The 24,327-nt window shown below is 43.8% G+C and overlaps 1 protein-coding gene and 5 non-coding genes across 6 annotated transcripts; 3 read left to right on the top strand and 3 right to left on the bottom strand.

The window, feature by feature from the left end:
* The first annotated feature begins 4,307 nt into the window (after window positions 1-4,307).
* FCGR3A (Fc fragment of IgG, low affinity IIIa, receptor (CD16a)) lies at window positions 4,308-11,453 on the top strand. Its single transcript, XM_012728908.1, has 5 exons — window positions 4,308-4,314; window positions 4,937-4,957; window positions 5,314-5,568; window positions 8,597-8,854; window positions 11,278-11,453. Exons 2-5 carry the CDS (start codon window positions 4,948-4,950, stop codon window positions 11,451-11,453), a joined length of 699 nt encoding a protein of 232 aa, XP_012584362.1. The 5' UTR covers window positions 4,308-4,314; window positions 4,937-4,947.
* Window positions 11,454-14,553: 3,100 nt separating this feature from the next.
* Window positions 14,554-14,627, bottom strand: TRNAN-GUU. Its single transcript has one exon. It is a non-coding gene; the product is annotated as a tRNA-Asn (tRNA).
* Window positions 14,628-18,578: 3,951 nt separating this feature from the next.
* Window positions 18,579-18,650, bottom strand: TRNAG-UCC. Its single transcript has one exon. It is a non-coding gene; the product is annotated as a tRNA-Gly (tRNA).
* Window positions 18,651-19,261: 611 nt separating this feature from the next.
* On the top strand, window positions 19,262-19,344 carry TRNAL-CAG. The gene has a single exon. It is a non-coding gene; the product is annotated as a tRNA-Leu (tRNA).
* A 1,884-nt stretch (window positions 19,345-21,228) lies between these two features.
* Window positions 21,229-21,299, top strand: TRNAG-GCC. Its single transcript has one exon. It is a non-coding gene; the product is annotated as a tRNA-Gly (tRNA).
* A 600-nt stretch (window positions 21,300-21,899) lies between these two features.
* Window positions 21,900-21,971, bottom strand: TRNAD-GUC. Its single transcript has one exon. It is a non-coding gene; the product is annotated as a tRNA-Asp (tRNA).
* Window positions 21,972-24,327: the final 2,356 nt, after the last annotated feature.

Raw genomic sequence — 24,327 nt, 5'->3', positions numbered from 1 at the left:
AGAAAGAAAGAAAGAAAGAAAGAAAGAAAGAAAGAAAGAAAGAAAGAAAGAAAGAAAGAAAGAAAGAAAGAAAGAAAGAAAGAAAAGAAGAGTAGAGGTGAGACTTATTATACTCCAAAAGTCACCCACCATGGGCAACAGCCTTGGTCCACAGTGGGGCAGCTGAGGTTAGAAAGTTTCCCAGGAGCTTAAGGCATAAACTGTCAGGGAAAAACAAGCTATCTGTTGGGCAGGGTCCAATGGGTTCAGAGAAGGAGGGGCACCCAAATCTCAGCATGTGCCATCCAAGCTGGATAATCCACCAGATGGGCAAGATGATGGCTGCCCATGTCCTTCCCACCTGCCATAGCAGCGAAGTTGCCAAGATGCAGGAGCAGCCTCTCCACGTGTCTCTCTCCTAGCTCTTCATTCCGTAGGTCGATAGATAGACAGACAATCCCCATTCCCCTTCCCAGCCTTTTTCCTTCCCAGTCAACCCATTCAGGACATCTGATTCATGGCATACTAAGAGTTTCAGTCCAAGCCAAATGAGATATTGACAGCACGGAGGGGGACAGTGAAAATGGTGTGGGTTTTGCCACCCTCAAAGACCACACATTCCAACACCTGGAATATTACCTGCACATAACAAGAGCACTGGATGGCTACCTGGTTCATTTCCATCTTCCACCCTATTAGATCTCTGGTCCAAGGACTTGTAGGGAAAGGGTATTACTAAATCATGAGTAGGGAGCAGGTGGAAGGGAATGGAGGAAATCTACCTAAGAGAAAACAAAACAAACAAAATTCTGAGACACTGAGAATTGGTGTTCATGACTCTAGAGTGGATAGGAGCCTGGGTTCAAAGTGGTAGGCAAGTATCTGTGCTAGACCCTGCCTCCACTCCAGCCCTACTGAACATCACTTGCCCACATCTGTCAGCTGCCTTCCTGTATTTTCCTCTTAAGACCTATCCCAGGTATCTAGGGACCCACAGAAAGTAGGTTAAGTTCAGGGTTATGGCACTGCCAAGGGGGCCACTGGGTTTTCTGAGATCTGAAATGATGTTTTAGAGTGTAATTGCCATGAAGTGGGGAGGTTTCATCTCCCCTGCCCACCTAGTAAAGTGGTGAGGAGACTTGGAGGAGGCACATAAAACAGTTGCTTCTCAACTTTGAACTTTGCGCCAGGGACTTGAGGGACATGGAAACAGACATCTGTAGTCAATGTTGGACCAGCCCAGGCAGTGCAGAGGGCCAGAAGGTCTCCCTGACCTTGGCCTGCTGACAGCATCCAGGATGAGGCACATGTCACAACCACAAGACCCTGGCCACCTTCCTGTTTATGCAGACTGAGGGTCACCCGGGCCTGGGCTTCCTTATCAGTACATTCCACCTTGGCTGTTCTGAGCTACAACCCTCCCTCCCCCTTCAGAGCCCTTGGCTATAAATTCTCTCCCTGCGCTCTCTTGGCACAGCCTTCCTCCCTTGGAACCCCTTCCAGCAGCTGGCCCCAATAAACCTCTCTTCTCTAAGACCATTTGTGTGGGCTCCTTCGGCAACACCTTACAGTCAAGATATATAGAGACCTTTGGAAGAGACGTGGGTGAGAGACCCATGGGGTGGCTGACCGTGGCTGCCATTACCTTGATTTGTACTCTGATTTTGCTCCTTTCATCCCAAACTTGTCTGGCCCCTCCTGCCCGTGAGGTCACTTTGGTGAGATGTTGCATTCAGTGAGTAGTAAGATTCCCTTTCAGTGGCACACAGCAAGTTTATCCAGGAGAAAAGATGTTTGCACACACACAGGCAGGCAAAGGTTACATTCTAAAAACACAGGTTTATCAGGAAAAGGAAAGAAGACTCTTGTTCAGACACAAATGGGCAGAAAGAGAAGCCACTTATGCTTTGCAAAGGGAAAGCTTGGCTAAAAGAAATGCCTGCATAGTCACAAGGGGGCAGGAGAGCTTTTTCCAAGGCAAAAATTGTACTGTCTTTTGAGGGAGAGGGTGGGGGCTCATTCTTTTTTTTTTTTCCATCTATTTTTTATCTTTTTTATTCATACTTCTAGGGTGTTACTAGTTTGACTTATAAGGACCAGAGATTTTCATCTATAGCTGGTTTAACAAATATGTTAATCACTTCTACCTCCACCTCCAGTTTCTGGTCTTGCGATGCCCACACCCTAAGTTTTCTCTTCTTCGCCTCCATCACCCTTTTCCTACAGTTCCCTGCCAGAATATGCCTTAGACTTGTATGCAAGTTTTCAGGTCTTAGCGGCCCAGTCTTGGGACAATGCTATTTGGAGGGCATTTACCCATGAGGGGACATGTAAATTTGGTGCTTAATCTAAAAACTCTATTCTTTTCTTGTCTTTGTTGTACACACTAATTGTATTAAAGTTCCTTTCCATTAAAGGTCTCACATGATAGATATTGTCTTGTCTTGATGTGGCAGATGGCAGAACCTATTTAGAGCGGGCGGGTCTGGATGTTCTGGGGTGTCCTTCACCCTGCTCTGCAACAATAGGGTGGTGAGCAGTGAACACGCTTCTCTGGAGTCTCACCTCCAGGATCATGCTGCCCCTTCTGAGCTCGAGGGGTATCCAGCTGGGGTGGGGGAGTCAAACAACCTGAGTTGTTGGAGGAGACCTCTGATACAGGCTCACTGCAGACCAGGTTCCTCCTACTGCCTCATCAGGGGGTTATGGGGACCAAAGACATCTGTCACAGTGTTGGGGGGAAATAGATATCTTGAACAAATTCTATAACTAGGTTTTGTGGACCCCAACACCACCCCAAGCTAGAGGTCTAGGCACCAAGTACTACAAATCCCGTAATGTCATCACCACCGAGTGGAGGATTGCTGGGAGCTGAGGGTGGAGTTAAGCACCCAGGTTTGGGTGTGTGCACCCAGGTTTCTGCTTGCTAGTATTCTAACTCAGCAGAACTGGTAGGATGTATTCACCAATTTATCTTTCACTTTCTCCCTGAGTCATTCCTCTTTTCATTTCCCCTTTCTGTAAATAAACCCACCACTAACCCTTGTGTATGTGCCTGCAGTCAAACCTCATTATAAGAACATTTTCAACATGCAGCTAAGGACCCACAGTCAGGCCAACCGACTTCACATTGGATGAGCTTAAGTATGATGTTGATTATTTTGAATTAGAAGAAATTGAAACAAAATACATGGTATTTTCCCTATATATCTGTCTCCCTTAAAATAACATATCTGCAGTATACTGAGAGTGGGAGACAATCTTCCAACCTAATCACCCCAGGTTAGGCTTGCAAGATCTGTTTCCCTAGGTACAGGTAGGTGAACACTACAAACTGTCTCTATCTTTTCACTGCGAAGTTCTTTGTTCTTTCCTTCCCTCCCACATTTTTTTTTCCAAAGATTTATTTGTGCATACAGAACTGGGGTACAGGTCAGAGGTTTAGGGGCAGTGAGAGGACTCACCAGAGACAGAGTGGGGAGCAGAACAGGCAGATCAATGAAGTACACTGCTGAGGGGAGCAACGGGCAGGTCAGAAGAGGTCTGCCTTGCCATGTGAATCACCTCTTGGGCAGGGATCAAACTCATGCTGAAGAAGTTTTAGCTTCTTAGTGCTGTGCCACCAGGGGCTTCCCTCCCACATTTTATCAATATTATCCCTGTCCTTAAAAACTGTATAGCCTCACTGGGATAACCAGAGGGGTTGGGGATCTATATTCTATGGACCCTTTGAACACATAATTAAAGTTTGTCTTTTCTCTTTGAGCCTCTCGTGTCATCATTATTAAACCAACCAAAATGTACCAAGAAAAGGGCCTCCCTGGTGGTGCAATGGGTTAAAGCACAGCACTCTGAAGCTCTCCACAGCCACTGCAGCAGGAATTTGATCCTCAGCCAGGGAGGTGACCCATGCGGCACAACTGACCTCCCTTGTCTCACCCACTGCTCCTCTCAGCAGTGTATTTCAGTCAATCTGTCTGTTCTGCAATGTACTCTGTCTCTGGTGGATCCTCTCACCAAGCCCCTACACCTCTGGCCTACCACCCCAAATCTTGTATGCATATATAAATCTTTTTTAAATGTTCCAAGAAGGCTGGGGGGATCCCCAAAAAAATTTCCACAGGGTTCACTTGTCAAAGTCAGGTTCAATAATCAGAGCATGTACCCAGAAAAGGAACCTGGTGAGAGTAATGGATTTGGGGGTGGGGAAAACTGTTACTTCCTCTCTTCTGGTCTCTTCTAGCCCTTTTGAGCCCCAGTTGTCTGTGGTGACTTGTCCACTCCAATTCGGCAGCATGTGGCAGCTGCTGTCAACAGCAGCTCTGCTACTTCTAGGTAAGTCAGCACCACCCAGGAAGACAGACAAGCTCAGGATGCCCTAGATTGAGTCCAGGGGAGTAGAATGTCCTTAATTCCTAGACCAAAACCATCTTGAGGCTAGAGAGGAATGCACAGACTCAGATTTGGGCATAGCCAGGAAGCTAGCAGAGGGTCTATGAGGGTCCGGTACTTCACCCCTGGATATCTGAAAATTGAACAGCATGGACCAGATGGTCCCCAAGATCTGTCTCTTCCATTCTCATATTACAGGGTTTCCCTCTACACTTTTCATTTCTACCCTTTTTCCGGGCTTGAGTTGAGATTGTTTTTGTAGCTTGATTGGGGAAAGTTCAATCTATGCCCTTAAATTGGGAGCTTGAATGGGGACAAGGAAGTAAGGGAACGGTGCTCACAGGAGGGATTAGGGTGGGTGGTAGGGGAGGAGGTAGACATGGGAGGAGCAGGGTAGTCATCCACTCTAAATATCTTTTTTTCCTCCTCTAAATATCTTGATTCCTGGGACCATTGGGCTCCCCTGGGCAGTGGGAGCAAGTGGGTTATACTGCCCACACATGCTAGTAATCTTAATGTCCACTTTTGTTCAATGCTTACTCATTATCTTTTTTTTTTTTTTCAGTTTCAGCTAGCATGCATGCAGGTGAGTTTGCTTTGTGGTCTTAGCTTGATTCAGTGAAGTACTTAAGAAATCTCCAGCCACAGGGTGTTGGGAAACATTTGTGTGCATGGGAAATTGCTGATGTAGGGTTGTAGGACAGTTCCTCTGACACAGTAAAACTGTGGCTCTATGCCTCTCTGGTCAATTTTCCTCATATTAAAGAGCAGGCCAAATATGGGCCAAATGCCTGCAAGATGCTCCAGGACTGAGGCACAGAACAAGGGTAAGTGGCACGTTGTGGATCTTCGATGGGCTCTTACTGGCTTTGAGCCTTGTAGGAATGCTGTTGGAAGACTGCCACCTGCCTGCACTCATCCACATTCTCTTGGTTCCCACAGATCCTCCAAAGGCCATGGTGTTCCTGGACTCTATTTATGACAGGGTGCTGAAGGATGACTGTGTGAATCTGAGGTGCCAGGGGCCTGGCTCCCCTGACAGCAGCCCCACGAAGTGGTTACACAATGGCAGCACCAAGTCCATCACGTCCTCCAACTACTCCTTCACAGTGACTGGTGTTGATGACAGTGGAGAATATAAGTGTCAGAATGGTCTCTTCTCACTCAGCGAACCCATGCGCTTGCAAGTCTATACTGGTAAGTGGTGAAGGAAGAAAAGGACTGCACCAATAAAGGGTGAAACGAGAGGTCCCGCAAGACTTGGGAAAGCCAGTTGATGTTCTTGGGGTTAAAGTGAAGGTAACTTGATCTGTAGTCCTCATGCCACTTCTTGGAGTCAAAGGGTTTGGAGTGCAGGGTGCTTGGGTTCACTCTGGGAAAAGTTTCACCAGAGCTCCCCTTTCAACATGCCGGGGTCTCCATGAGACAGAAACATTGTTTATATTTTAAAAGAACAGATTTATTAGGGAAAGGGACAGAAGAGTAAAGGACACTTGCATAGGAGCAAGTGGGCAGAAAGAGCTACCACAAAAGGGACGAGTTTGCTGACAGAGGTATGGTCACAGGCAGGCGGCCTTGAGAACTGTCTCTGCTGAGGGAGGTCAGTGCGGGGAAACCCCAGCATGGTACAGGTCACGGGAAGGCAGGAAGCTGCTGCTCTGTGGAGGGAAAGAAGTGGTGGAAAGAAGCACCTCAGAAGTCACACAGGTGGGTAGAGGCCTGCTGCCCATGTGTGGAGGAAGCCTTAGGTATTATCATCTTTTGGTAGGGAGGGGCTCATCTTTGTGGGTGGATGATTTCTTCTTTAATCCCCATATCGTCACCTTCAGGTCTGTGTTCCCGACACTCCCTACAGCCCTCTGATAGTCCTTGTGTGAGCCTTGTGATGTCTCCTTTTCAAGATACAAAACCAGGGTTCAGGGGTGGTAAGCTGGGGACCAGGAGAGGAGAGAAGTTTCACCAGAGACAGAGTAGGGAGCAGAACAGGTCTACTGAAATACACTGCTGAGGGGAGCAGCAGGCAGGTCAGGAGAAGTCTGCCACACCATGTGGGTCACCTCTCTGGGCATGGATCGAACTCCTGCTGAAGTGGCTGCAGCTAGCTTTATAGTGTTGCGCTTTAACCTGTTGTACCACCAGGGATGGGTCCTCCAGTTTTTCTATTCTTATCCTCCATCAGTCCCACTGAATTAGAGCAGCACTATAGTCCTAGCCACATGCCAAAAGCCCTGTGTGCTGCTGCTTTATGCATTTCCAGGGCTCACCATTCATGCAGAATGCATATAACACAAGCAATGTCATCGAAGGTCAAGTCATGACACTGATACTTAACAATATTTACTGAATAAATTAATAAATCTGTTTTCAGGACCCCAGCTACTTATTCTCAGGCACATGATGCCCTAACCTACCCCCTAAGGCCCTCCCAATCACCTAGCATCATATCTCTTGCTCCCCATGAAGACCATGCTCAAGCGTATACCTCCGCATTAACTTGGCAACGTGCTCTCTCTCCTAATAGAGGCATATACATATTCAGTCTACAGAGTCATCATGAAATGAAAGTCTCTGTGTACTGTGATCCGAATCCTGGCATCAGATACAGGTAGGAGAAGTATTTTGGAGATAGGGATCTTCCCTGGTGTCCTTGCAGTGCCACCTTGCAAGGTTTACTGCCCCATAGGTACAGTGTATATGGGTGGGCAGAACCCTGGAAAGAAGGAAAACCTCAGACAGATGGATCTTCAACAGTGGTCCCTGGAATTGGGCCTTCAAGCTGATTGCTGTAGCTCCTTTGTCTCTGACTTAGCTGACATGGATGGCCCTTGGCCCTTACTCTACAGAGCCACAACGAGAATGTCTGTTATCTAGGTGGGTGAGAGATGGCCAACTAAGACTAAAGTGGCCACTAGAAGCCAATAATCTGAGTTATTAGTTTTCCTTCAACTTGGCGTTAAGAATTGGCTTTAGAAACCCAGTTCATGAATACTACCGTAAACTGTGACCAACTTCACCAGGCAAAGTCCTGCTCATCATTTAGTATCCATTTTATTTCCCCTCTGAGAAGCCTTCTTTACTTTCTCCAGGCAGAATTCTTTTGTTCCATTATCTTTGACCTACAGTTCTTCATAGAACTCATCACACTGCATTGTAAGGTGTGTGTGTGTGTGTGTGTGCATGTGTGCGTGTTTCTGCCAGAAAACAGATTTTTTGAGGTTAAGATCATGTGTTTTAATCATCTGGACCTCTTCAGTCTGCACTACACATGATACATAGTGAGTATTCAACCAAAGGGTTGAGGTAGGCTCTTTCTAAGCTGTCCAGTGTAGGCTTTTCTAATACATGTTACCTTGGTATATGGAATGAAGGTTAGTCAAGTTTCCATTATATAAATAAGGCAGACTACCTAGATTTAGGGACATCTCCAGAAATAATGAGAGAAATATTTTTAAAGGTTTATTTATTTATTCATACAAGAACTGGGGTCATACAGGCCAGTGGTGTGCAGGGTAAGAGTATTCACCAGAAACAGAACAGGCAGGTTCACAAAATATGCTACTGAGGGGAGCCGTGGTCTGGTCAGGAGAGGTCTGCTGCATCATGAAATATAGAATTTGAACTCTTTCTGCAGTGGCTGCCAATAGCTTTATAGTGCTGCACTTTAACCCTTTGCATCACTAGCGAGTGCCCTGAGAAAACTATTTCTAAGGCAGAGGAAATATCTAGAGGCAAGGGTTTGTCATGTGAGTCCTCATGTCTTCAACATCTCCATCTCATCTTTCTTTAATGCTCCAGGCCCCTATCTCATTCCTTAATTCAGTATATAAAACTCTAGTCTGTACCATTTACTTTAGAATTTACTGCCATATGGGCCCTCCCTAGTGGTGCAACAGGTTAAAGCACAGCACTATGAAGCTGTCCGCAGACACTGCAGCACGAGTTCCATCTCTGGCCAGGGAGGTGACCCACATATCGTGCCAGGTCTCTCCTGACCCACCTGCTGCTCCCCTCAGTGGTGTGTTTCAATCTGCCTGTTCTGCTCCCAATTCAGTGACTCCTCTCACCCCCCCCCACCTCTGGCTTGTCCCCCAATTTCCATATGTATAAGTAAATCTAAAAAAAAAAAAGGAATTTACTGCCATGCAAGTTCTCCATACACATGAAATTAAATTTTGTCATTTCTCCTACAAATCTGCCTGATGTTAAAAGCTTGTTTGTCTTTCAGACTGGTTGGTGCTCCAGTCTCGTAAGTGGACATTCCAGGAGGGGGAGACCATTCAACTAAAATGCCACAGCTGGAGGAACAGGAGCATGACCAAGGTCTCATATTTACAGAATGGCAAAGTCCTTAAATATTCTCATTATAATTCTGACTTGACCATTCCAAATGCAAGAAGAGAACACACGGGATCCTATTACTGCAGAGGGCTTTACAGAAATCAAAGAAACGTGTCTTCAGCATCAGCCAAAATAACTGTTACAGGTGAGAAAGACCCAGAGCCCCCTGTGTGTAGAGTCAGCATTCACACTGGAAGAGGAGTTGAGAGAGGGGCTGATATCCATAGATGTGGGGTTCTGAGAGGTGACTTTCACTTTGCAGTGTGGCAGGAAGAGCAGAAGCTGCAAATCCTCCACCATAAATACCCACTCAGACAGCCAGTGTTGTATGTCTCCACCATATTGTGTATTTCACTGTCCACCTTGCCTCTCTAAAACTCAAACCAGCCCCTTTCAGAAGCCCCCGACTCGCTCACAGAGGGGCCTCTGACCAGGATTCTGACTCTGCTACTAGTTAACCATGTGACTATGGGGAGGCCATTTGGCCTCTCTGAACTGAAATTTCCTCTTCTGTAACAAAGACAAGCTGACATTTATTGGACAACTTTCAGTGTATCAAGCACTATGCTATGCATTCCTTTATCTGGGCCTATTATCTGTCATAGTGGGCCTCTGACATTAAGGGATAGGTCACCCTGAATGTACTTTGCACATGAAGTAACTGAGATGAAGAAAAGGGGTAGGGACAATTAATGTGTCCCTAAGATCACACCAAAGTTTCAAAGCCTGTATAGTCCAACCACTAGATAAAGTGAAAGACTTACACAGTCACTGGTGTCCTGTAATAGAATTGTGAATGATGCCATCAGGTCACCTCGGGAACATCTCCAGTTTCTGTGGTGACTTCCTCCAGCATGCAGCTCCCAGACTCCCTGATTTCACAAACCTTCTTTCAGTACCCGGCTGAGACTTACATTGTAAATAAGTCACATGTAATAAGACAGCAAAATGGAAGCACCCCTTTTGAGATGTTAACAAAGTAATATCCATAACTTGTATTTTTAATTTTTTTAAGATCGATTTATTTGTGCATACAGAACTGGGGTATAGGCCAGAGGAGCAGGGGCGGTGAGAGGATTCACCAGAGACAGAGCCAGAAACAGAACAGGCAGATCGACAAAGTACATTGCTGTGGGGAGCAGCGGGCAGGGCAGGAGAGGTCTGCTGTGCTATGTGGGTCACCTCCAGGAGAGGGGGGGAGGTGGATGTTGTGAGGGGGATCAAATTAGCACTGAAGCGGCTACACAGCTTGCAGTGCTGCATCCTAACCCACTCACTGTGCCACCAGGGGGGCCCAATTTTTTTAATTTTTAACTTTAAGATTTTTTCTTTCCTTTTCTTTTCTCATTCTTTTGAGGTATTTTATCCTTTTTTTCTTATTTTGTTCTTTTTAATTTTTTTAATTAAACAATTATTTCAATTTAAGTTGAATAATACAATCAAATGATTAAGAAAAGAAGCAAATGGGGTAAAAACATAAATTAGTAAATGTAGATAAAGAATACATGCGAGTTATTTATACTATTCTGATAACTTTTCTTTTCACTTCAAAATAAATCAAAATTAAGAGTCAAAAAGTGGGAATTCAAAAATCCACTGTAATGTTACCAGTTTATAGGTAACAGCAAAGAATGACTGTTAAAAAACAATATTGGCCTTCCCTGGTGGCACAGAGGGTTAAAGCACAGCACTAAGAAGCCAAAGCCACTTCAGCATGAGTTTGATCCCTGCCGGGGATCTGACCCACATGGCGCAGCAGACTTCTCCTGACACGCCCGCTGCTCCCCTCAGCAGTGTACTTTGCTGATCTGCCTGTTCTGCTCCTAGCTCTGTCTCTGGTGAATCCTCTCACCACCCCTGCACGTCTGGCCTGTACCCTAGTTCTGTATGCACAAATAAATAAATCTAAAAATTTATATATTAAGGATTATGAGGTTAAGAATAAAATTTTACCACTTTCTCTTCTGGGTTATTTAGTTACTGGGTTTTGATAAAGAGATATTATCAATTTTCTGCTGATAGACAGCAAATGTCAGTGCTTCACTTTTTTAAAATATTTTCCTTAATGGTAATGAATGATGTGGGTGAAAGACAATGAGAATAATCTGAGACACAAGAGAGCATTACTGGGTTAGGAAATAATGTTCACACTAACTTGAACTTTGACAAATACATACTTTCACACAAAACCATGCATGGCCTAAATAAACACTATCTCAGCACCCCGATCCATATATCCTTCATGGAGATACTGGTGCTGAGATGTTGGGTCACTGCCTCTGCTCAGGAAGCATGAAGGTCAGAACTCAGTGGGAGGAATCAAGTCTCTGCCAGACATCCCCCTTCCCACCCATTCCCAAGAATCCATCCCTTGGCAGATGTCAGAATGATTCTCTGCATATAATTGCTGTTCACTCCAATTTGTCACATTAATCTTTCTTATTCTCTTGCTTCCCCTAGTTGCACAGAGCAATTCCTCCGATTCACCTACCATTGTTTCTCCCTCCACCTCACCTACCATTGTTTCTCCCTCCACCTTACCTACCATTGTTTCTCCCTCCACCTCAGCTACCGTTGTTTCTCCCATTCTTTCTTGGCTACAAATCACTTTCTACCTGGTGATGGGACTCCTGTTTGTAGTGGACATGGGACTCTATTTCTTTGCCCGGAGAGACCTTCGCAGCCTAGTGAAGAACAGGAGGAACTTCACCTTCAAATGGACCCACGACTCTTATGATCCCTGATCCATGGGGATAATCAAAACAGCACCTTTCTCTAGAATCACAAGCTTACCATCCCCAACAGTTGTCTCTTGGAACAGCAAGAAAAACTATGCCTCAGAGTCTAAGCTAAGGGGCCATCATCCAACTTTTCTCTTGGCTTCCTATAGAGAGGAGGAAAAGTGTCTATGGACTTCAATGTCATGAGTGAAACCCCATTGAGCCAATAGCTACATTATCAGGATTTGAAGAAATCGTCAAAGATATTTTCTTTGTCTCAATCATTCCCTCACAGCAAAGCAACAGCAAAGCTTCTAGACAGTGGACCCATGATGTATGGACACTGTTCTTAAGAAATGGATGTGGCTGGGCTTCCCTGGTGGTGCAACAGTTTAAACTGCAGCACTGCAAGCTAGCCACAGCTGCTTCACTGCAAGTTCAATCTCTGGCCCCAGAGGTAACCTGCACAGGGCAGCAGACCTCTCCTGACCCCATCCGCTGCTCCCCTCAGCAGTGTACTTCATCGATCTGCCTGTTCTGCTCCCCACTCTGTCTCTGGTGGATCCTCTCACTGACCCTGCACCTGTGGCCTGTGCATAAATGAATAAATCTTTTTTTAAAAAAAGTAAAAAGAAAGAAATGGATGTGTGTGTACATAAGGGAACAAACTACAAACTACAAGCCTGGGTGCCTTCAAGGAGACTGTTGGATTCTAGGAGGGACAGCAGGTTGAAGGGAGTGGGTGAGAAGGAGTAGGAGTCAGGAGCAGCTAGGGGGGGCCCTTCCCTGTACTGTCTTCCTAGAATATGAGACAAAGTGGAGGTAATGAGGAAGAACAGAACTAAGTAGCAAGGTCCAGCTGTAGGGTAGCAGACTAAGGCTGAGTGCTTGAGGGCAAAGGTTGCTAGCCACTCAACTTGCAGGCACAGGCTGGTAAATACAAAAGACATATAGAAGCACCCAGTAGCGTGTAGTGGCTTCATACCTCTGGGTGACAAAATGGGACAATGACACAGAGGGGAGTAGAAGAAAGACACCAGAATGGGGACAGTCTCCATGGGGGGTTATAAAAATAGACCTGCCCCCAGCAGTAACAGGCTCCTCCGTTGGACTCCCTCCTGCTGTCAGGAGTCTCTCTTGCAATAAACCTGAGTTTGCTGATCTTCAGTCCCATGTGTCGGTGACTGTTCCTCAATCCCTTGAACATAAAACCCACCTGATCAACAACAGTAACAGAAACGACAGGGGTAGTAGAACTGTTTTTCAGGAGCATCCCTGTCAGAAGTGGAATAGCCCCTTCCAATTCCATTCCCTTGGAATGGTCAGCAATTATGCCAAGAGTAGAAAATGGTCCTAGGATGGGTGTTGAGAACTGGGGAGATTTAAAGAAAGCACAGAATAAACCCTGTGTGCTTGGGAAGTAAAGCAGCACAGCTCAGTAGACAGATGTGTTGTAGGGTCTAAACAAAGAAGGCATGACTAACCACAATTAGCACAAGAAAATGCTAACCACAGTTGCACAGGAAGAAATAGGCAAGAGAGAGGATGGGGGAGGGGTGTAGGGCAAGGCAGGGGGTAGGGACTATACAACCAGTTTTTCCACTTCATAATCTAATTGCTTCGTTCACCTTACTCATTAAACAACTTTGGAAAACCAACTCTAAGTGTACTAAATTCTATTGAGTTAAATGTTACTTGGAAATCCTCTTCATATCAGTAACAATGGAGTAGAGACGGAGAAGCAAGCACTGCTGTGGAAGACAGCTTTGGCTACCTCTCTGTGTTTTGGATATCTTAAATAGAACATTTATTGACTCCAACAAAAGCATTTTTCAAGATCTTTAGTACTGCTCTCAGATAGGAGATAGAAAAAAACATGGCAATAAGATATAACAGAGAAAATTCTTTTCCCCCCTCCTGTTGTCCAAAACTTATTAGAGATTAGTTTGGGTTAATTTAGAAAATCTTCCCCTCAGCAACCCTCTCCCACAACTCAGGAGTTAGCAGTTTCCAAATTTTGCTAAGAGAGCTGAGCAAAAGGACCCTTTTAGAGGTACTAGGGGAGAGGAGGATTTGGGAATTCGAGGTTTGGGGCAGATGGACAGCACAACCAGAAAAAAGGCAGGAACCTGGCCAGAGAGACAGGGCCAGCCTAATTGGGTCAGTAATGGGTTATATGTCAAGATAGTTCAGATGAATAGGCAAATGAGCATTAGAGGAGATCCAGACCTGAGACAAGGGCTTTTTTTTTAGTACCCACAAAGGGCCAAGCTTGAATTTAGGAGCTGAAAATGCAAACATAAACTATACAGCATTAGTCCCTGGGGAAGTTTCTTTTATAATGAGAAAAGCCCTTAAATAAGGAGAGTGAAGAAAAAGCAACCCAGACAATGTTAAGTTCTTGCTGTGGTGGTGAAGGATGAATAGGAATTTGCCAGGCAGAGAGAACAGCTGAAGACTTTTGACAGAGATTTAATAATCAGGGCACACTCAAGAATGTCTTTTGGTTCTGTTCAAGTCAGTGAGCGAGAATAGAGGAAGAGTTTGAGGACATGAAAGACATTATCTTCCAAGCTAACGAGAGCCGAGCCAACCCTGCAAGTTACTGAGTGGTTTAAGTGGGTTCTAGTTGTATTTTAGAAAGTCTCTTGTGCTACTATTTAGAGTGTGAAAGGGAGAGGAGAGTAGAAAACAGTGAAGATTGCTAGGTAGGTGGTGCAATAATTGAGGGAAAGTCAGGAGGAAGTAACCTGCAGAGGTAGAGAGGGTGGTGTGTCTTTGGAAAACACTCCAAGAATTGTTCACCATAGGGTGTAGCATGACTAAGAGCCCAAGACCAACTTGCCCCTTGCAATGTTCTAGTATCAGTTACAAGATGCAATTGTAGTGGACCCTAAGTCAAACAGTAAATAAGTAAAATAAGCACATTACAAATGTGTGCAACCCACACCTGGTCTGTCAAGTAGACCAGATCACACTTGCTCTTTTAGGTGTCTGCAAAGCACCAAGGTTGGTCCAGGTACACCTGAGCCTGGGCCAAGAGCAGGCCAGCAAGGGAGACCTCTTGAAAGACAAAGGCTTCAAGAGGTGCACGATCCAAGGCTCAAAATGCTGAATACAACCCCGTCCCTGGGTGGGCTCGAACCACCAACCTTTCGGTTAACAGCCGAACGCGCTAACCGATTGCGCCACAGAGACAGGCAAGTGCTTGTTCTTTCGCAAGGTCCCTTCACTGAAGAATGAATCCGGCGCTCTCCCCAAGTCCCCTGAGAAAGTGCGGTCGGGACAGCCTTAGGATGTCTAACCAGACAGTTACCGTTCCGTGCACTGAAGTAGCCTGAGAGAAGCTAATCACCCTTGCAGCACCTGCCTAGACTCGATCGAGAATCAGGTCACCCGGAAAAGCTGCAAGGGCCCTTGGACAAGCGTAAGTGAATGTGCTCAGTGGATGCCCAAACTCCCTTGGCCTTGCTCAAAAACAAACACAAACAAAGAAACAACCACCAAAAATAAAAACGGTTTTTATAGACATTTTTACATTAATCACATTATAAATGATTTAATGCAAATAACTTACATTATTACATACAATAATGTGTTGGTTTATATTACTACAATAAATGCACCCTGACAATGTATGTATTCACGTGTACACGACATTTAACCCGTAACAAGCTTATTACAGTGAAATTTTTAAATGCTGTATCGCTTGTACAATCATGTCGGCAAAAATCTCATGTCTAAGTCCGAGAGTCTCGACAGCAGCCGTTGGGAAGGTTTCTACAAGAGCCTCGGGTGTCGGGACAGAACACTTGGCAAAGGCCTATAACTTAAGGACTTTCACACTGACGCAGCCGGATCTAAATATCTGAGGGCAAATCCCCTAGGGGTGTCTCCTACAAGCTGGACGCTATCAGGTTCTCCTCTTCTGCCAGGCAACGCGCTCCTCTCAGTTCCTGGTCCCTGGGACAGTCGCAGGCCCCTGAAGCTAGCACCTGCTCTAGAGGCACCCAGCTCCTCCACCACGCTGGCGCTCTGCTGCACCTGGCACACAAGAGGCCACTTTCCCTTGTTGCCCAGGATGTGGGCTCCAGAAACCGTCCCCACAACTTCCCTCTTTCTGCACCTCATCCTTCTTTCAATAGGTTTCAGATTGCAGGCAGGTCAAGTTTTCAAAAATGTTCAATGAAATGAGAATGCATACAGATACAGAGAATTACACATGAATTATATCTGCCTGCCTGTGTGTCTTGAGAAGTTTGCAAATGACCTCTAAGCTGACATTGTTTTTATGCTTTAAAATTTTGTTTTACAATGTCTTTAATTGTGGTGAAAATAGTTGTTGTGGTTATGGTTGTTTTATTAACTTGGCAAAATAAAAAGTTGTCAATACTACTGGTCACCAGCATTTTAGGGAAAACTGTATTCATCTGTGAAGCTCAACTTTGGAAGCCACTACTATTTCCATCTTTGCCTTCTTTATTAGATTGACAGCAGAAATTAAAAACATACCAACATACAGTTGTATGTTTCACTTGACATGTACAAATGACAGCTACCCATAAGAAGACAAAAAAGAAAAAGAAAAGCAAAACTGAAACAAAAGAAAGTATAAGTGGAGTGGTGAAATAAATTCAAATATATCAGTGATCATGATAAATACAAATGGAGAAAACTTGCCAGTTAAAGACAAGCTATTTAAAAAATATATTATTCTGTTTTGAAAAATGACATCTAAGCATAAGTAAACAGAAAGACTGAAAATAAACAAATGGAAAAAGACACACTAAGAATATTCTAACACTAAGAAAGCTGACATATAGTTACATGAGACAAAATAAACTTTAAGAAATATGCATTACCATTCGGTAATAAAAGGTTAAACTTATAATGAACATATAATAATTCTAAACACATAGACCTCCTAAGATAGCAGTAAAATATGAAAAACAGAATTATTTGACTTGCAAGGGAAAGTCAGCAAGTCTATCACTCAGTGAGGGAATTCAGACTTGAGGATATTTCTCTCAATGTTACAGGGGTCAATGACACAGAGCAAAATATTTCTAGGCATTTGGACACATTGTAGAAATTCTGCAAGAATAACTATTGGATATATCTTCTCAAATGTACATGGAATATTTGTGAAAAGTCACTTTACATAAGGCCATAAGGCAAGTCTCAACATATATAATGAATCAGTAGTATTTGGAACACATTCACTGAGCAGTTTGCAAATCAGAAATCTACAAAATATAACTTTTAAAAGCCTCATACATTTGGAAACTTTAAAAACATATGTTTTCAAATGACTCAAGTTTCTAAGAGAAGTTTAATGGAATTTTAAAAATACTCAGTTTTAGTAGTAATGAAATAGCATGCCAGAATTGTTGAATGTTCAATATTTCACATTTGCTTTTAGGAAAAGGAATACTACCTTGTCCACCAATATTTAGCATACATACTAAATATCTTTTTCTGTTAAATAAATATTAGGGGAAAAAACAAAATTTTTGGAATGAAATTAAGCCTGTTTCAATATATATATATATTCAGTAATTATTCTCAATGTTCAACTTTCTGGATGATGGAAAATACAGATGCTTTTTATTTCTTGGATTTATTCTCCATATTTTCTGTGATGTCAAAGAGCTAGTTCTCAGAGAAAGAACTTATGTTCAAGGTATATTTGACTCCAAAACCTACACTCAACGTAATTGCAGAGTACTGCTTCCAAGGATTTTAGAAACCTTCAAAAAGGTTTGGTTTCTCCACATTACTGATGAAAAAATGAAGCCCACAGAAGTTAAATGACTTGCCCCAAAGCAAACCATTGGTTAATGTTAAGACCAGAGCTCTTCTTTCTGTATCTGGTAAAGACATAAAACCTTTGCTTATTGCATATCAGCCATTGTAGGGGAGATTATGTCACAAGTTAGCACTCCTTTGTGTAGTATGGTAACGCAAAGTGTGCAATTTTAAATTTTGGGCTAGCCACTACCAACAGGCAGACAGACGGCAGACAAAGGAAACTGGGTTTCAGAATTTTCTGTTAGTGGGCTGCAGGGGAGAGACAGCCAGCCATAGGTCAGGTCAGGTGGAAACTTGCTACAAGGTAAACTGCCAACACATTTAAAGCAAAACAAGGATTAAAATAACCACACCCACTGGAGCAGATGAGACATATACTCTAGGAGAGAAACTACTTATTTAAGAATAATTATTGTTTTAGCAGTAAGAGAGCAGGTATACAAAAGGAGGATTAGGGGATTACCACTGATGCCCCCAGAGAGGAACCCAGGTCTCAGTGGTGAGAAGAGCAGGGGAAGAGAAGCAGGGAGAGGGGGTGGGAGTGGGGGTTACTTGCCACTTATACTAAAGAGAAAATCCAGTGTGCTTTTGAAGAGCGCTCCTCTGGGTGGTATTTCAAGACTACGGCAGCAATTTAATCCCGTGAAAGAGCTCTGGTTGCTGGCAAACTGTACTACCCTTTAACTATCTAGAGGGGCATATTACAATCCAAGCGTAATGGAAGACCCATCTGTAATTTTGTAGTTTCTAATAATGACATTTTAAAATTTTGAAGATGGGATCATTTTAATAGTATATAATGTCTTATTTCTGATACATTATAAATTATTATAAATAAGACATTATTCAAAGTATTATCTGAATGTGTAAATATTATGAAAACATTAGACTTTTTGTACTTAATTCTCAAAACTGTGTATTTTACATTCGCAGGCAGATTTCAAATTGGACTTTAAATTTTCATCAGAAAAACCTAATCAATACTTAGATATCAAAAAATTTACAATTGAAACAGTGGAGTCATACACCCCAAATTTTGCAGATGTACTTAAAGGTGTTTTAATAATTAAAATAAGTACGTCTTAAAAGCTGGATTTAAATTTTCAATTAATTAGTGTCAACTAATTAATTATTCTTGATGATGCACTTTCTCAACTCACTTGCCAACTCCAACTGCCCATGACTACCTTGTGAACCTCTCAGGTATAGGCACAAGGCCTCTCTTTGAGGATGAGTTTTAGAAAAGACACCCCAGGATACAGAAAAATCCCAACGATCCCTACAAAATGAACACAAGTGAATAAGGGAGCCCATGAAGGGAGGGAAAAAAATGAGAGCTGCGTTGGCCGGGAATCGAACCCGGGTCAACTGCTTGGAAGGCAGCTATGCTCACCACTATACCACCAACGCTCGAGCTACAGCGACTTGAAATTTTGTACAGAAGATAAAAGTGATCGTGACTTTCTTGTGGTCTTTAGTACTTTAGAATTGCCATCTTGGCGTTTCCAGATTTCCCTATTTCCCTGTAGGAATGAATATGCCCTCATATGCCCTCACTCTTCACCGCGGTCTCTGTCGGTAAATGACAGAGCCCCCCAGCCAGGAGCCAAGGTCTAGTTCTGCCAGATATTCTCCATCACCGTTTCTCCTTCCAGCCCCAACACTGGGTCCACCACTTCGGTAGCGGCCACTTAGGCGGTTCATTTGGAGTGACTATCTTCTCTAGAGAGAGAACACTACAAGGGATCCCAGGGAAAACGTATCCGGTTAAGTAAGAAGTGAAGAAGCAGAAAATGGGCGTCGGAGATAGGTTTATTTTCTCTGCTTTGCAAAGGAATTCAGAGAAAATTCTCGTTCTGTTATGAATAAACACAGCATCGATATTACCTAGAGGTGTGATGCAGCACTGGCTAAGTGAATAAGGAATAAGAAATAAGTAATAAGAAGTATTATTACTTAGCACTGGCTAAGTAATAAGTGATAAGAAAGTGAATAAACAGGGAGTTTACTTGTACAAGCATGTCAGGATGGCCGAGCGGTCTAAGGCGCTGCGTTCAGGTCGCAGTCTCCCCTGGAGGCGTGGGTTCGAATCCCACTTCTGACAAGCGATATTTTGATTGTCCTCCATCCAATAACAAGTGAAACAAAATTCATAGAGAAACCATTGTTAATAGACGCCATTTTATCCTGCCACTCTATATATGGTGATTATTTGGGCTGTGAATGTTAAAGTTTTTTTTTTTTCTCCCATACTATAGGCAGGATAATGGTATATGAAATCAGGAAGCAGTTGAAACTGATCTATCTCTAGCATGAGAAAAAGTTTTTCCTTTAGACCCTAGCTTCCCAGTACCTATGTATCCATTCCTTCATTTGACAGTTTATTGAGTCCATTCTATGAGCCAAGCACACTAAGGAGGGTAGGCTCTAACCAAAAACTCACAACCCAGATTCCTTAATTTACTGTAATTGATCTAGTCTTTATACTAAGGGTATAGAGTCAAACTTGGTAAACTCGGATTATCCACCATCTTGCCTCACCCATTTCCACCATCCTAAATCAAAACTGGTTTTGTTGTCGCCAAAAAAATAAAGAAACCAACTGACCATATAGGGGAAGACAGAATTTTTAAAAAATAAATAAATAAAAGGTGGAGTGTATTGTTTCAGGAACTTTTTCTTGAATATTGCAACATGCTACTTTCAGATTTGGAGGCGCTCAGTATGAAAAAAAAAATTGTCCTTTTTGGAAGAAGAAAGATCAGTTAAACAGAAGAGATTGAATGTGTGAGGTCCTGAAGTGTGAGGCTGGAAGAATTTTGAGTTTGATTAGTGAAGGTTTGACAGGCAAGCATCATCCTTTGTTACTTACCATTATACATTATGGCGTTGGCCAATACATTTGACTTTTTTGAGCCTTACTTTGTAGAAAAATTGAAAAAATACCAGGACTAAGTGAAATAACTTGGGAACTTATTAGAAATGCAGACCTCAGATCATATCTTTGACCTAAAAACCCACATTTTTAAAAGATCTCCACAAGGTTCACATGCTTATCAATCTCTGAGATCATACTTTTGACCTAAACACCCACATTTTAAAAGCTATCCACATGTTTCATGTGTTTATCAAACATCGAGAAACACTGACCTATCACCCCATCTGCTGTCTCCGGCCCCAGGGGTAGGGGAGCCCCATGATTCTGCACTTTTCTCACACAGTCCTCCACGAGCAGCTCGGCGGGCTCGGTGGCCCGGGAGATCGGCTAGGAGGCACCGTGTGAGGCATGCCGCGCGCAAATGCGTGGGCCGGGGGCAAGCAGATCACCGGTTCCCCCGGCGAACACGGCCCGCGCCTCCCGCGCTGCGGGGACAGGTAGACGTGAACCCCGACGCGGCATCTCGGGGGCGGCAGGACCTTCAGGAGGCGTTTGGAGCACTGCTCCCCTCTCTTTCTCTGAAACCAGCCCAGCTGCTCTCCGCTCCCGCAGCGCGCAGGAGCTGATCTTTGTGCGCTGTTGTCTCGGCCTCTCCTTTCCGGTCCCCACACCGCCCCGCGAGCCGGCTTTTCGGCTGAGCAGGCTTCAGCTCGCTCTGTCAGCTGCAGCAGCAGGACCGCGGGACCGCGGGATCGCGGTGCGCTGAGGCTTTACGCAGCTCCAACGGCCGAGTTCTCCACAGCTGAGAAATTGCTGGTTCCCGGAGGTCCTAAACGTTATGGGTTGTGGTAGAAGCTGGCGGTGGCAGCCGCTTCCGAAGCCCTCGCGTTCTCCCCCTGAACTGGGGAGACTGGTGGGAGACCAGCAACTCGGCAAAAGCCGGAAGCATGTCGCCTCGCGAGTAAACTGTCACGGGCAAGACTTCAGCTATTATTTTATAAAGTCGTTACGCTTCTTCATTTCCAAACATAAAAGCATCATCTTCAAAGTCATGACGCAAAGGCGCGGCCAAATGAGACTAAGGGAAGACAAGGTAACCGTTCTGCTAGTGCATTGGTGGTTCAGTGGTAGAATTCTCGCCTGCCACGCGGGAGGCCCGGGTTCGATTCCCGGCCAATGCATAAGGTGACTTTTAAAAACTTTTTTTAAAAGGTGTGACAACTGGTTATCCCGGCCAATGCATAAGGTGACTTTTAAAAACTTTTTTTAAAAGGTGTGACAACTGGTTAGTTGAAACCGTTCTCTAGATTTGGATCGCACTTTCTCAAGCCGACTTTCCCACGGAGCGAGGGTTGAAGGGTGACCTGGCTGCACCGGTAAGTGAAACACCAGAACAGTATTCTTTCCAAGTTTACCGAGACCTGCCCCTGGTCCTCTTACCGCCGCGGAGATGGTCCCAAGGAGTCGGCGAAAAAGGCTCACTGTGCGTTTTTCTGTGAGGTCTAGATGGATCTGTGCGAGAGCCCAAGGTTCTGCCTGCAGTAGCATTCAATCTAACCAGAAGAGTAGGAGGGCTGGACCGGTTTGCAATCAACAAGGCCTCACTTGTCCCCATCAGTCCTGACATCTGCCATGTCTCACTTTGTTTAATCCCAAGTGTCGTCCCAGTTGATTTGTCTGGTGTGTTTTTTTGAGGGGTGGACTTTCACTGAAAAGTCAATCGGAGGGGGCAGGAGGCCAAGTGGGTTTAAGGGGGCAAGAAAAGGAAAAGTCTTTGCAACCTCCCCGTCGGGGAATCGAACCCCGGTCTCCCGCGTGACAGGCGGGGATACTCACCACTATACTAACGAGGACAGTGCTTGAGACTGACCTGATACGTGCCAAAGTTATATTTTAATGATGTATATTAACGTGTCCAACGCGTGATCTTTAGGTTATACATTATTTTCCTGCCCCAAAGGAAACTACTAACTTTAAAAAACAAACTAGGAAAGAAATTTTAAAGAATTTAAGTTGCAAAGACTAAAGTAAAAAATAAGGAAATAACAAAAATGTACAGAAACCAAACAAGAAAATAAAATTGAACAACAAAAAGCTTTCTCTCCCTGATTCTCTTTTATATCTATGTATCTTTCGCCTCTTTGTCTCCCTCTCTCTGTGTCTCTTTTGTTGTCTTCCTTTTTTATTTCCCTCTCCTCAACCCAGTTTTCACTCCTGGCAGGTTTTCAAGTTTTGAGTGTCCTGTGGAAAGGTCCACTTGGCAAGAACTGCTTTGTCCAGCCCACAGCCTTGAGGATATAAAGTTTACCCAGATGAACCTTGAGAAGAAAACAGCCCTGGCCTAACACGAGACGCAGTTTTGCAGAGATCCTGAGCCAGAGGCCTTCAGTGACCAAATGTTTTGTCTTTTGGCAAGACACAAGGTCAATTTAAGGCCCAGTCAACTGAGTCTGTTCAGACACTACAGATTCATTCACGTCTTTTGAAATAGAAAGTCCAATCCTCCCTTAATTTTGATGTTTAAAACTCTACTCACAACTGGCACAGCAGCATGTAGCACATATGATGAATATGTGGATCAGCCTGCCCCTTAGAAATACTGTTTCCCCAAAACGCAATATGTATAATGCCTCTATGAACATTACTTTACTTTCTGCTTACAATTAAAATAAAAAACAAAATAAAGAATTACAAAAAAAAAAAAAAGAGAGAGAGAGAGAGAGAGAGAGAAACTAAACCATTGCTCCATACATGGTTTTACTCTTCTTAGGTCACCATAACCCTTTGGAAAACTCCTGAGCCTCTGAAGCAGGCAGGAGACAAGAGGATGAGTACAATCCACTCCTGGAGAAGGTTTCTTTGTTCACCTTCTCCCAGTGTGCTGTTAGGAAAAAAACTGCTGGTAGAAAGACCAGCAGGTCTTCAGAAGGTGATCACCAGGGGTGGCAGGCATGGGGGGTGGCCAGGGAAGGTATGCTTGAAAAAGTATGAGCATGCAGTGCAAGAATACTTTTAAAATTCTTTTAAAAAAGAATACTTTTAAAATTCTTTTAAAAAAGAAAGAATCTAGTCTGTAACTCCAAGAGGAAGAGAACATGTTTATTTTAAAAACTTTCATTGAATTTAGACAGATCTGGCTTATGTGTCAGATTTCAGATATTTTGGCTAAGGACCTACAAGAGAAGGGTGACCTAAGAAGTGTCATCTCAGACAGAAAAGATGACCTGGCCTGGGGTTCATGCCAGCACCTATTCGGAGCCTGCCTTGTCCAAACCATTCCTAAACCCCAGCATCCTCAAAACACCACCCAACCTTTAGAATTGTGGGTAAAAAAGCAGCACCTCTCTAGCTAGATATTAACTACTGTATCACACAGAAATGCCCCCAGTTTCATTCACTTCTTGAATCTTTAATTCAGAGTTCAAGTATAGAAAAGTTATGTAGGCAGTGCAATCTTTATTCATAAACTTAAACAAAGCCTCTTCTGTTTAGCAATAATTTGAGTGTCCTTAAAGGTGGGGCAGACATTCAAGTGATGACTTAGATATTGTGGAATTATCACTTGGCAGAAAGTAACCATGCTCCTCTGAGCGGGCTTGCTTACCAAGGGAGGATGCAAGTAAGCAAGGAACCAGACCAACGACAGCATTGGGGTGGTGGTGGTAGCATGTGAGAAAGGAAATGTATGCAAAAGTGTCTAGTGCAAAAAGGAGTCACCTCCTTTTGACCACTGGCACCCCACCCTAGGCCCCTGATATGCAATTCTTTCCCAATAAAGGACCCTGTAGTATCTTGCTCAGGGAGAAGGTATCCTGTGAGCATGAGCTCACATATTTTAGCAGGGGATTTTATTGCCCTAAATGTAATTTGAGAAGCCTTACTACTAATCGTTCCATGTAATAAATATTGAAAAGAATGCACAGTGTCAACTTTTCTAAAATGATATTGAGGAAGGGAAGAGAAAAAGCACCCAAAACATAGAAGATTCATACTTTCTTCCATTAGGAGATGAGCAAGACCTCGTAGTCAATAATATTTCTTAAATTGAATTATTGTATCTGCAACAATTTATACATGAATCTCAAATCTAGTGGCAGAAAATCCACAGCATTGAGTGCAGTTAACATAAATTTCAACCTACACATCAAGAAGATAGACACCAAATACAACTTGTAAAATGGCATTATTTCATTGGTTAATTGAATTTTT

The sequence above is a fragment of the Condylura cristata genome, unplaced genomic scaffold (assembly GCF_000260355.1).
Source record: "Condylura cristata isolate star-nosed mole 26May11 unplaced genomic scaffold, ConCri1.0 scaffold00024, whole genome shotgun sequence".
Classification (NCBI taxonomy): domain Eukaryota; kingdom Metazoa; phylum Chordata; class Mammalia; order Eulipotyphla; family Talpidae; genus Condylura; species Condylura cristata.
The sequence above is the reverse complement of the archived record's forward strand: the minus strand, read 5'-3'. Positions and strand labels throughout refer to the sequence as shown.

Coding starts and splice junctions, on each gene's coding strand:
- FCGR3A (XM_012728908.1), top strand. Junction 5,569..8,596: donor GCGCTTGCAAGTCTATACTG/GTAAGTGGTGAA, acceptor TTTGTCTTTCAG/ACTGGTTGGTGCTCCAGTCT. Junction 8,855..11,277: donor AGCCAAAATAACTGTTACAG/GTGAGAAAGACC, acceptor CCTCCACCTCAG/CTACCGTTGTTTCTCCCATT.